The sequence below is a fragment of the Elaeis guineensis genome, chromosome 16 (assembly GCF_000442705.2).
Source record: "Elaeis guineensis isolate ETL-2024a chromosome 16, EG11, whole genome shotgun sequence".
NCBI classification, from domain to species: Eukaryota; Viridiplantae; Streptophyta; class Magnoliopsida; order Arecales; family Arecaceae; genus Elaeis; species Elaeis guineensis.
The window spans coordinates 34,427,124-34,440,848 of record NC_026008.2 but is presented as its reverse complement, the minus strand read 5'-3'; the positions used below and the strand labels follow the sequence as shown (position 1 = coordinate 34,440,848).

Genomic DNA, 13,725 nt, shown 5'->3' with positions numbered 1-13,725 from the left:
TCTGAACCCGATCTTATATATATATATATTATAGAAATATGAGTTAATTGCATAAAATATGGGTCATATGATCTTTATATTTGTTTAAAATCTTAAGAGCTGAAGAGTAGCAATGGACTATTATTTAATATTTTTATTTTTATTTAGAAAATTTTATTTAAGCGGACTGGATGTTCAATCAGATGATTCAATATCTAACTAGGCCGGATATGGGTAAAAAAAATATTGACCCACTGGGTCACAGATCGAATTTGATTTAAAATATCAAATCAAATTTAAATTGATTTAAATTTATATCCGATTCGATCCGGTCGGATCCATTGCCAAGCTTACCGTCAAAGCTTCCCTGCTCGGCCGCTCCAAGCCTCCGACCCAATTGAGACTCTGAGGGCGGAAAAAAGAGAGCGGAAACCGGGGGAAAGAGAAGGAAAAAACAACGAAAACAAAGGGGAGTACCAACGTAAAACCCTTGCCATCGTCCAAGCTTCACTATTCGGCCGCTCCAAGCCTCCACCGATCGAGACTCCCGAGCACGGAAAAACTAGAGGAAAAACGGGGAAAACAGAAGAAAAATCAACGAAAACAAAGGAAAGACGGAAAAAATTAACAGGTAAGACCTTTTCCCATATAGATTAATCATTTTGTTTTCCTTTTTCGATTCTTTTCATTTCATTTCATTCCCTTTTTCGGAGATCTGCGGGGACAAAGAGCACCTGAGGGAGATTAGAGGTGTTCTTTAGGGTCCGGTTGGGGTTTTTTCTGTGTTCTATGATAATATGAATATAAAACAATCCCGAGCTCTCTTGTGTCAGGAAATAACGCGATTGGAATCCCCAAACCTCCACTTTTCGGTGTTCTTCGAAACCCTAGTTCTTCCGGAAGTAATCGAGCAGTATGAGGGTGGATGGGGCGGGTTCGGGTACCCAGCGGGTATACCAATTTTAAATGGGACGGGTTGGAGATCTGTGGTTGAATCGGGTTTGGGACGGATTCGGGTCAGATATGGGTAGGGCAAGGGATCCGTTCTGTCGCCCACCATCTCACCCTCTCTTTTTTCTCAAGCATCCCACCCGGAGCTCCAAGGAATTCTCCTTCCTCCTTTTGCTTCTGCCTCATGTTTTTGTTTCTCTCTACTGATAATTCCTGTTGTTGGTGTGGCTTCAGTTTTAAGATGCATAGATATCACGTTTTGCATCTCCCTCTGGATTTATAATTTCGTGTTTGCTTACACTACGTTGGTAGATTTATAGGTGGGTTATTGAACTCAAACCAAACGCATATACAGTGTTTGATTGAATACTTCAAAGGACATTATGTTGTTGGCTTGTCAGCCATGATAGACACATCATTTGATTCTGGTACTAGTTCATTGAATTACACCATGGATTGACTGCAACAGTCGCATGCTCATAAATTTGGACTTCTTTTTATCGTGCAAATTCCGTGACTCTACCTTTCTTTTTTTTTTCAGTGGATTGATGCTATGAAAGCACAATACTGCGAGATGTTTGGTTTCTTAGTGAGATTTGGTCCCCTTCTTTCAAGTCATGTGCTTGCATAGCATTGCTGAACCAAGTAGAAAGATAAGAAGAGATTAGAATAAAAAAAAAGAACCGATTTAAAATGTGCACTATATCATCACTGAACTTAGTTGGTGAAAATGGATTAGACCATGTTTTTACCTTCCTGTGTCTCAGCTTTTTCTTTTTCTTTTTGCTTTTCCCTTTCTTTCCCACTGATATGATGATGTCTTCTACAAAAAAACATCCACTAAGTGTCTGGGTAGAGAACCTTGATGTGTTTAGTTAGGTTGGAGTCTCCCAGTGGATTAATATCCTTTTACAGTCTGGATTTTTTGTTTTTCTGGGAACTTGATGATCACATTCTAGTGGAATAAGCTTAACTGCTTTTATAACAGGTTAAATTATACCATTGGCCTTTTATCTGGTGATGCATCCAATTTCTTTTGCACTATAATATATTCATCATTTACTAATAATCAACTCCATGAGCTATTAGATTTTTTGTGTTGTCTTTCATAATCCACTGATCTAAAAGTGAGAACTCCATAAAGAGTTTATCTTCTCATTTCATATTTCATAGAAAGCTAGCTTATTATTGGGAGAATTGATGACCTTATATATCAGGGTGTCTTCTGTGCAAGGCACATTCCCTAGTACTGGTTATAATGGAAGAATTCCTAACTGAAACTAAAATACTGACCCCCACCCAATCCCTCCCCCCATCCCCCTTTCATTGCCACCTCCCCCAGCCCCACCTATAGAGATCATGATTTCATGAAGGACAAGATCCTATGCCCTCCAGTGGGTACCTCAAGATACCACCACTACTTTAACTTTCAAATTCCTTTGAAGGCTTTAATTTTCTTTATGACATAGCCCAAGATAACAGCACATATGGAAATGGTGGTATCTTGAACAATTTTATCTTAAAATCCATAATATCTTTCTTTTTTTTTTAATAATCATGTTATATCACAAGAACACCATTCCTCTTTGAATTTGTTGTGGTTCTCTTGTGAACTCTCCAATCTAATCTGCAGTATTTTTCCTTTTTCTTTATTTGAAACCTCTGGTTTGGGTGGGGAAGAAATACAAGATATGGGGACAAAGGGCTTCATTTTGTTCTACTGGGTAATTAGTACTTAATATCATGTCAACAACCCTAGGGAATATCAATATGCATGATCCGACTGATGAGATTTCTGTTGTTAATGTCCATGTTTAGTCTAAAACGTAAATATCTCTTCTTTTATTGAAAATAAATAATAACATATTAATTAAATATTTGGCATGTACATTGACATTGCTAATGATGCACAGAACTCTTCAGAAGACACCTGCCTAAGGTTTATGTTTGGTATAGATATTATCAACAAATGCATTGTTGAAAAAAAAAAAAAAACACAGCTAAAAGATATATTGAATTTTTCTTGATTTATCTCAAAGAGATTGATCCATGACCATCAAGCCTTGCCAACTCTTTGGGGTTGGCATATCTAAATGATTATTATAGACTTTCATGCAATAGTGATGTCCACAAGACAACACTAGATTTGCATATGAGATTCAAGCACCTCCCTTGATAGTTTCGATTTTAAGTAAGATTGTTCTGGCTTATTAGTCTGGATATCTATGTTGTAATGTGAAATCTCATATTGATCTAAGGCAAACAATTCAAACTTTTAGATATTATCCATTGTTGTATTTATATCAACAAGTGCCTAACCTCACCTGCTATGAGTGTTTAAGGTATGAGGGTTCATAAAACCAATTTTCCTATGCTAGACTGATTCTAGTCTCTTGTTCATTTGACAATTAAAAACCTTCAATGAAATCTCATTTTGATGAGCAAACACACCTATCACCATGAGTAGCTCATATTACTGTCTGGAGTACAAGTAGAGATAGTTTGGGTGTTAGAACCGGCTAGTCTTCTTAGTGCCCAATCACCTTACCTAAATGCAACTTAAATAATGTGACAAGTTTTTGGATATTTGTTTAATTCTAGCTCTGCATTCATATACATATTCTGGTGGGCTTGCTGGTCACAATAATTCAATTAAATAATTTAGTATCTTTTTTTTTGGGGATCGTCAATCAAATTTGTTGTAATATCTGCAGGGAAAATTTGTAATTTTGCTTGTCAACATGCTCTATCATGTTTCACTAAAATAGGTCCTTAAATAGTTGTGGACTTGTTTCCCTAATTTATGTCTTTTGTTTTTATTACTATTTATTTGTTTTTCTTATGTATTAGAAATCTTTCAGGTTCTAACTATTTTTAATTTAATTATTTTAGTCTTTTGCTTAAGTATTCCCTTCTGGCTAAGCACCATTTGGCCTCCGGTCGCCTGCTTATTCCACAACTGCCTTTTAAATCAGTGGTTTCACATTATTTTGGCATTAGTATCACCAATCTTTAAACATTATTGTTATTAGGTTTTTGAACCTGTGGAGTATGAACAATCCAAGAAATCTAGTTTGTCATGAAGATGTTTTTTGGGAAATAAGCCATTTGTTTAATGATTGAGGATGAATCTAATCTGTGTATCATGAATATATGAAATTAGTTGATGACTCCAATCTTAGATGAAATAGTCAAGAATCAAGTCATTAATCATCAAAATATGAAAAGCTACCTTCGTTACCTTTATCAACTATAGCACTTTTCGGGATATTTAATTGGTGCAAAACCTTCATTAAGTCTGAGTGGGAAGATTTGTATGTATTCTGTCTAATGAACTTGAGAATGTACTTTTCCTCCTATGTTGGTGATTGATGTGGTATATGATCATAAAATCCAGTCCAATGATTCATTGAAGATTGTAGTTCATTATGTAGTATTATTGATGTGATAAACCTCAAATCTAATTATGTAACCATCCATCTCAGAATCCTCTTCTATCTGCTAGCAATATCCCAATTGATTGTTAGAAGTGATGAAGGGGAACAGTCATTTTTCCCTTCTACCAACATTTCTTTTTGCGGAACTTTTGATCAATGCTCTCATCAATTTTTTTCCCTTTATCCATTTTATATAGACTTTCGAAGTTACCATAGGACTGGACGTGTATGGAGATAATATGTAGGTGCAAAGCACATATTAAGTAATGGCTTATAAGGAGTGAAGATGCCAAGGATATAATGGGTTTGAATGCTTGTTAATCTGAAATATGCAGGTAGGCCAATTCAGGAAGGTTGTTAATAATATGGATAAATTGGGCTTGAAGAGGTTAATATTTAAAGAATTCTAAAAGAAGTTTTTGATGACATAATTGAAGGGTTTTGAGAAGAACTCTGGGTTTTTTCAGGTGCTAAAATTTGTCTTATTTAGGTCGGTTTCTGAGTATTTATATGGGGAAACAATAAGTGGAATGGAAAAAAAAAACAAAATAAAGAAATAAAATTTTGTCTGAACCTACACAGAAAGACCCAACAAGGATGTTAGGGGTATTAAAAGCAAGCATCCTAGATGCCCTGCCTAGGCCTGATGGTTGTCTTGATGGCTGCTAAGGAAGTTTTCATGAGTGTGGTTTCTCTGTTTCCTTGCACATGCATTACTCTGTGCTGCATGTGCCATTGACCAATGCACTGGGGGCCACCACTGCAGCGTTGCAGTGCTACATGCATGGTCTGTGCGGCCCCATCTGCAGGGCATGAGCCAATAGCATGCATAGCAAGGAGGGGGCAGTGGCCTGTGGGCACAAGGAAAATGGAAAATGATAATGACATCTCTCCTTGAAGCATCAGATATGTTATTTTTTCCCCTCTTTCGTAGAAACATGTTTAGCAAAATTAGGACATTACTGATTACTGCATTTGGTAGTCAGTTGGAATTGCATTTGAGAAGATTATCTGCAAGGCCATTAGGCACCATCCCTAAGTGCCTAACAAGCCACTTTCCAAGAAGCAGTTATTCAAATGACTCTTAATCTATGAGCTATTTAATTTTCTTATTCAAGATTCCCCACAAGGCAATCTACCTTCTCAATAGTGGATCTCCTTGTGCATACTCATATAGTATCTAGTTAATTTTGGAACCTCAATCTCATACATATGATTCCTGGTAGTAGTAAGCTTTTGGATTCTTTTATGTAATCCTCTGCTAAAAGTAATTTGTTGAGAAGGAAAAAAAATTCATTCAAGTTTTGCTGATGATAGGCTAGATTTTTTTTTTTCCATCTTATTTTCATCTCTTCACTTATATCGCTTCATTGCCTAGTTTTATGCAATTGATCGTCCACACTGTACCACCATATACAACATTTACAGTTAGGCATATCATGCCAAGTGGACAGCAATGTATGCAGCTGCTTGCTTATATAGTTTACTAATCGGGACTCCTTTGGCCTTTAAGAATACTCGCTTTGCCCTCAAGTCATGTTAGCATAGTTGATACGATGTTCCATATCCATGAGTCAGTTCCTTGGTCATATTATTAGCTGGCCTCTGTGTATCCACCCATCCATGACTTCTTGGTCTTTGGTTGATCAGTTGTCAAGATTAGCCATCCCCACTCTTATTGTTATCTCTAGAAGCCTTGGTGAAAGATTAGATATGATCTGCTGAAGTCCTTGTCTGAACAGGCCATTTATGCATGCTTTATGCAGCTTCCTACTGCTTCTCAGGTTTTGAGATTCTATGATTTAATTTATTGAGCAGAGAATGACTTTCTAATTGATCTCTCTCATATTGTCTCAGCACTACTTTTCACTCCAAATCACATGCAAATAAAGTGAACCTCTTGGTCCAGTTCTCAACTCACAAAGGAGAAAAGAGAACTTTATCTAATATCATAATTCTTGGGTGACAATTATCAGTTATTCTTGAAGTTGATTGCAGCGTCATCAAGCTTCAGGTCACTTGAATTTTTGTTGGATAGGAGATCCAGGGAAACTAAAACTTCGATCACTCTACAATCAATTTGCGGTCCAACCTTGCCACTTCTCTGTGATCTTGTTGTCAACTTGGATCTTGTTGTTCACCTAGATTTGACCTTCTAGTTCTTCAATAGACTCCAAAGAGTGTTGGGGTCTATACTGTTGTTTCTGTTGAGATTTACAAATCATCCGCTGCAATAAGTTCAGCATTTTCTTTGTTGCTTTGAAGTTGCTTTGGGCCACTGGTCCTTTCCAATTGCACATGGCAACTCTTGTTGCTGACTATGGACCTGCAGCAACATTCAGCATTTTCATTGTTGCTTTGAAGTTGCTTGGGGCCACTGGTCCTTTCCAATTGCACATAGCAACTCTTGTTGCTAATCGTTAGGGGTGCAATTGAGCCGAGTTGAGCAGAATAGCTGGAAGCTTAAGCTCGACTCGATTCAAAATATTTGAGCTCGAAACTTGGCTTGAGATCAACAGAGCTTTATTATCTTAAGCTCGAGCTCAGCTCAATGAAAAATAGACAAAATTCAAGATCGACTCGATTCGAATGTCAACTGAGCCATACTTCAGCTCGAGTTTGAGCTCGAAATCGAGCCTTAGTATATTAATAATATAAATATTATAAATAAAAATATTATTAAAAAAATATATAAATTCGATTAGGCTTGCGAGCTTTTGAGCTAAGTATCTTGCTACTCGAGTTCGACTCGAAAAACTATTTGAGCTATTCGAGCTTGACTTGAGCTAGATAATAACCGAGTCGAGTGGAGCTTGGGTAGCTCGCGAGTGGCTCGACTCGTTTGCACCTGTAGTAACCATGGACCCTTTGGATTGCTGTAAAGTCCCTGGTCAAGTATCTGGCTTCTGATCTATTGCAGGATTGATACTTGAACCCTAAGGTGTTGGTGAAATTAGGGAAATGCTTGCTCTGCAATCGGTTGCGCTCATTATGATTGTTCCCTTCAATTGATCAAATCATCAAACCTTAGGTGCATTTAGATAAGGAGAAAACCTTAATGCGCCACCACCTGTGCCATGTTGACATGCAGAAAACAAAGAAAAAAGAAGATGCAACTTAATTTTTCTTGAAGCGTAGAGAAAATTGCAGTATCCTGAAAACATCCATACGCATATTTGATATTAATCTTAGAGCTCTCATTCGACGAACATTTATAGAGTTGGTTTATCTCTGTGCATGCTTATTTCTGCCATTTGAAAGAATCCATCTGGACCAAGAACACCTTAATAGTTTACTTTTTAACAACAAAATTTAAATTCTCAATTCAGGGACTCAAACCTGAGCCAAACAACTAGGTTATTTTCATGCAAGATCCTAATTGGATGCATAGCCCCATTGTTACAATCAAAGATGCTGCAATCTGTTGTCGTTGTTGCATATTTTGCTATCTTGTTTTTTTTACATATTTTTCTTGATCATTGCATTGCTTTTGTAAATATGTACCAGTTGGCTATGATATGTGATACAGGACCATTGATCCACTGACTGCCCTTTTAATTGATAAGGAGGGCCGTTGTTGTGCACTCTAAAATCCTTTTTTTTTCCTTGAGCAGGAATCGGTTAAACTGAGAACTTATCAACCTTGGATGAAGATGGCCCTCTACATGGATTAACTGCAAGAACTTTAAGTTTACTAAATTGCAGGAGTGATATAAAAGCTATACTGAAAGATTGGAGGCGATATTTGAGACTTTCCTTAGGTGAACATCTTTGTCCATTAGTAAATTGGGTAGCATATGATGAAGGGTGCAGCAGACAGGATCTTACATCATCCAAAGTGGAAGAAAGTAGCCTATGGAGGAATGCAGCCGGGGTATGATGATAACTATACCGATGAGTCATTCCTTGAAGCAATGGTTATGAATGCTAATGTTGTAAAGAGGGATCTGTTTAAGGTGATGCAAGACTCTGTTTCCATATCTCAGTATCTTTGCATCGTTGCTCTTGTGATTTCTGTCTGGATTCATACATTGGGTTCAGTCATTGATGAGACCTCTCTGCTTAAACTGGATGTTGGCCTTCTAGCACTCGGCTTTTCTGTTCTTTTGCTGACAACAAGTCAGCTTTCTCAGCAGCTTCTCTCTCGATATCTTCTTAACATTTCCTTCTTCATTAGTGGCTTGTACATTTTAGCGCCTGTATATCACACACTCACCAGGTCTATCAGTTCAGACTCTATATATGCACTCACCGTGTCACTTCTTGTGGTCCATCTCTTCTTGCACGACTACTCTGGTTCCACAATAAGACCTCCTGGTGCTCTGAACAACCCAACCTTGGCCAGTAACATTTCTTTGAATGCATCAATAGTAGCTTCAGTTCTAGTGGCTTCTCGCCTCCCATCTAGGCTTCATGTCTTTGCCATCATGTTCTTTTCTTTGCAAATCTTTCTTTTTGCACCACTCATCACATTCTGCATTAAGAAATACTCCTTCAAACTGCATATGTGGTTTTCGTTTGCATTGATGGTTATGACCTTGAGTGTTGTATTCCAGTTGCATCGTATGCTCTTTGTTCTTTTGCTGGGTCTTCTGGTTTTTGTATCAGTTGTTTGCCCTTACTGGCTTATAAGGATACAGGAATACAAGTTTGAGATAAATGGTCCCTGGGATGAAGCTAAGCTCTGCTTTGATATAACTGAGTGAGAACCAGTATTCCTGCACTTCCTGCAATATTTCATTGGAGGCATGTACAAAATGGGTTAGAAAGCTATATGCCACTTTAATGTATAGATCCTGCGGTAAAATGTCTATACCATTTGTATCATTTTTTATTATTATTATTATTTTCATGCTGCTGTAATGCTACTAGAAAGCAACTAATTATTTTCCTATTGTATGTATAGAAGCATCACAATTATTCAACAGTGATATTATACTCTTGGGTGGTGCACTTTCAACAAACTCGTTTTTTTGCCAATTCCTATTTAACCAATCTATGACCGGATGTACCATGTTTAACAAGCTGGTAAATTAGTTGGACTGACAAGACTGTTCTTCTACCTTTAGTTTTCAACTATTGTTCATTCGCACAGTTGCATGAACCGAGGACAGCTTATGGGGTCAAAGGGTAAGACAGGGAGAAGGTTTAAACAAATGTGCATGAGGTGGAAGTGAGAATGGGGGCTTAGAATTGCTTATGAATGGCCATCACTCACCTTATTGATTCTACATTGTAATGAGTGAATATAAGGGAACTATGAGGGAAGCTGCTAAGATTGAAAATTTGGCAATTGGTTCGGCAGTCCATGTAAGAATATGAAGATGTCAAGGATATATAACTGAAACTGAAGGCTAAATTTTTGGTGGATGGAGATGGACTATAAATTTGGACTGTCCTGTGATCATTGAATTATACTTAAACTTGCAGCAAATAGATAGGAATTTTTTTTGGTAATACAAGGCTGAATGTGAGTCATTACAAAAGAAACAGCAAGGTGCTAAATGTATATAAATACATGAGAAGACCCAAAATTACATCATGGATGTAACTTATACAATAGGAAAACAACCTCCAAAAGTAACCTATAAACAGATACATGGTAGCAATCAAGATGGTATGTGGGAGAAGCCAAAAAACTGCTGCAAGATGAGGTTCCATAGATAGAAGGATAACTGTAACAGCTGTGAAGAGCATATAATCCTGTGAAACATGGCATTAAAGCTAAGTAATAAAGCTGTAGATACTCTGAAACTTGTAGATAAGGAGGTTGAGATGATAACCAGAAAGGCGAATAAGTAAAACACTTAAGCCCCATGTTATGGTAAATGGGCAAAGCCTGTCGCAAATGATTTCATAGCAAGACCTGTGACTGCAGCTTTCATCTGACAGCAGAATGAGAAGGAAAAAGGAGATTTGCATCTCCCCTGGGACCTTGAACAGCAAAGACGCAGAATCCATATAACAATAACAGGAAGTAGGTATCATCAACAACTCACCAGTATGCAAGTAAGAGGCACCACTGCTGATTTCATAACCACTATAAACATAGTCCATAATATGAATGTCTAGCATACTGAACATTAGAAGCATCTGCAGATAAGAGTATTCTATCCTGTAAGTCAAAATTTGCCGGGAAATTATGGTGAAAATCGCCATCAAGAGCAATATGAGCCATATGGTCGGCCATCTGATTAGCTTCCCAAAATACATGCAATGCTCGAAAAGATGAGAGAGATTGCTTCCAACACAATATATCTTGTATAAAAGGTATGTGGTTAATATTATATTTAGATCGAAAATTAAGCCAAGAGATCACAGTTTCCGAATCCCCTTCCAATATAACATGAGCACCATGGAATTGATGCACAGCTACACTAAGGTCAAGCTAGACAGCTATTAACTCTGCAAATGACATAGATGAATGCATAAGAAGCTTATCGCCAGCATGGATTAATCTAGCTTGATGATCCCGAATAATATACCCTGCAGTTGCCATTTGAGATATAACCGAAGCATCACAGTTAATCTTAACAACTCCTAAGAGAGGAGGTAGCCATGAAATTAGAATAGATACAGAACAATCAACAGAAGAAGTATGAGAACTACCCCAGTACTTGAACGGAGTCATAGATTTTGATAAAGCAGTGGTACGTCTAATGAGCTGCATTTTAGTTGGCACCAGGAGGTTTTAATTCTTGGGGGAATTTTCATATGCCAAATCCAGTTAAAAGATGTAGCATTCTGCATCTGTGGCTGTGAAATAGCAATACATCTCATATCAGATAATGAAATCTTAGGAAGTTTGGTAGGTCCCCAAACTAGTTGATCAGCCCATGGTCCCTATGCAATTGGGATAGCCATAATAAGGGTCATTATCTCAGTAGAAAATAAGGTAGCTAGCTGATTCAATTTTCAAGTACCCTCATCCTTAATCAAATCAGAAACAGAAAGTTCAAGATTTGGATTTTCAATATTCAGAAATGTCGGCCAAGCGATTAAACGAACGATTGTTATTCAGAGATCCATGTAAACCTTAATGGATCGACCTTTATCCACCAACCACCGAATAAAAAATTGAACCTGAATACCAACCCGATAGATTCTATGCCAAATAGCCATTGATTGCACTGGCTCATTATAAGATAACCAAGAGCCATGGAACCTATATTTAGCATACACTACTTGTGTCCAAATAAAGGAAGGGTGCAACAGCAGGTGAGCTGCCAACTTACCTTCGCATTGCAATCTCCTGACTGTCAAAGAAACAAGTCCCAAGCCGCCTTGAGCCTTTGGCATGCAAATCTTTTTCGATGCAATTCGGTTAAGTCCTCTAGAGCTAGAGGAATGACCCCACAAGAAGGCTTTAAATTCCTTCTCTAGATTTGTAAGAAAAGTAGTTGGTACATGCACTGAAAGTATAAAAAGGCACTGAAGTCAAAACAGATTGTAATAGAGTAGTACGGCCAACCAAGAACAAATGCTTCCACTTCCATGCCGCAATCCTATCAGTCACCTTTGCACTCGAAGACTGCAGAGAGCTCGATCTCAAAGATTTAGCATCCAATAAAACCCCCAGATAATTCCATGGCAACAGATGAACCGAAACATTCAATAGATGTAGGATAGAGGGCTTGATAGAAGATGAGAGTAGACGGACTAAATATAATAGCTGATAGGAATTAATGATAGAAAATCTTTATCCCAGATGCGATTGTTGGATAATAAGTACCCATGAGCATACTATGATCATTGCAAAGATGTAAACATCACAGTGGGTAAATGGTCAAACTAGAGTAAATGGCCTAGATGTAGCACAAATATGAATATCAAATTGAGGTAGTGGTCTCAGATGTAGTTGCAAATATGAAAATCAAAATTAAGGTTGGAACTGCTATAATAACCTAGTATCTTGCACAAAAAAAGTTAGCTAGGAAGGTCTTTTTTGAGTTCCTTAGCTCTTATATACATCCTAGATCTATTCAATGCATAACTAATATAGAATTAAATGCACATCTGCACGGTTTCTCACATACTCATTCTATTTAAGCCGTGGTGTTCATGCTCAAATTAAGAGCCTAGCTCTGACTAAATTAAATCACATACACTATAAATTTAATTACAAATATCATGATTGATTTGTGGTCAGCCTCTGAAATCTTTTTTGCAATGTCCTTTACTTGGCCCATGGATTGGACCTTTGCTAATGCCATTTGTAGCGATAGAGACTTTACTTAAATAAAGCTACTCAAAAGGTATTAATTAAGTTTTTTACCTTATATAAGTATCCAAAATCTATCCAATGCCTAATTAATATAGGGCTAAATATAGACCTTCATGGATCTTCATTATAAAAATAATATGATATGCTTTTTATTTGCTTGAGTCATTATTTGCCTTTGAGATCGAGATTAGAGCCACCCTACTAAGTACTTGGCCGGCCTAATTAAGTTTTATTGCCTGCACGACTATGATTTATACTTAAAAAAATTCCGAAGCGGGCAGGATTGAAGTCTTGAGGGCTATCACCACTTTAGGATTTCTCGCTTGAAAGCGAGAGGGCATACCATGAGCTAATCCTCGGGTATTACATGTTCTTATTCTTCATATGTAATAGCCGTCATAATGAAATCATAGCTCAAAAATGATGGCTAAATTACAGCAATTAATAAACATCAATCAGACTAAGGGTTCTAAAGGAAAAAGAATAGTTTATCAAAAAGAAAAGAAAAAGAATGGATTCAGCAAGATATTAGAGATTATCTCAAAGAATTGTGTTTTAATTTGGATCTTTTTACATCTCATGCTACAAATGAATGTGCTTATATATTAGCCTAATTTTCTATGGAATATGATTACTACTCCACTTGGTCTTCTTCTCACCCATTTTTTGTCTCTTAAATTATTTTAGAGGAAAAAATTATATAAATTCTCAAAATTATGTAAGTTATAGTCCAATGCTTCCATGAGCCTCAACATTCTTGGGCGGACTGGCTCCCAGCCTAACATATTCATGCCCATGAACTCTTAATTTGCATGCCCAACACAAAAATATATTTAGTTGAGTCAGCCAGCCCTTCTGACACCACACGTGGCAGACATACTGACGGCGCTCAACGTTCAGTTGTTGGGTCGTACCATTGCATGCGATCCAGCTTGGTTAGTGGAATGATCGGAGCTAAAGCCCTTAAACTTTCTAACCATTGACAGGGAATCCACACAAAAAAGATGATTCTTTTTGGTAAAGAAAAAGATGATTCAAAGTAGGTGTTGAGCTCATTTCCTTGATTAATAATGTCCACTTTGTTCTCATCATATATCTCGAACCAAAACTGAACCCACTCCACCAAATAAAAAT

At 37.3% G+C, this 13,725-nt stretch overlaps 1 protein-coding gene across 1 annotated transcript; it reads left to right on the top strand.

Annotated features, from left to right (window-relative positions):
• The first annotated feature begins 419 nt into the window (after window positions 1–419).
• LOC105059466 (phosphatidylinositol N-acetylglucosaminyltransferase subunit C) lies at window positions 420–9,309 on the top strand. The gene is made up of 2 exons (XM_010942764.4): window positions 420–610; window positions 7,982–9,309. Exon 2 carries the CDS (start codon window positions 8,165–8,167, stop codon window positions 9,071–9,073), a length of 909 nt encoding a protein of 302 aa, XP_010941066.1. The 5' UTR covers window positions 420–610; window positions 7,982–8,164; the 3' UTR covers window positions 9,074–9,309.
• Window positions 9,310–13,725: the final 4,416 nt, after the last annotated feature.

Coding starts and splice junctions, on each gene's coding strand:
- LOC105059466 (XM_010942764.4), top strand. CDS start 8,165: ATGATGAAGGGTGCAGCAGACAGGATCTTACATCATCCAAAGTGGAAG.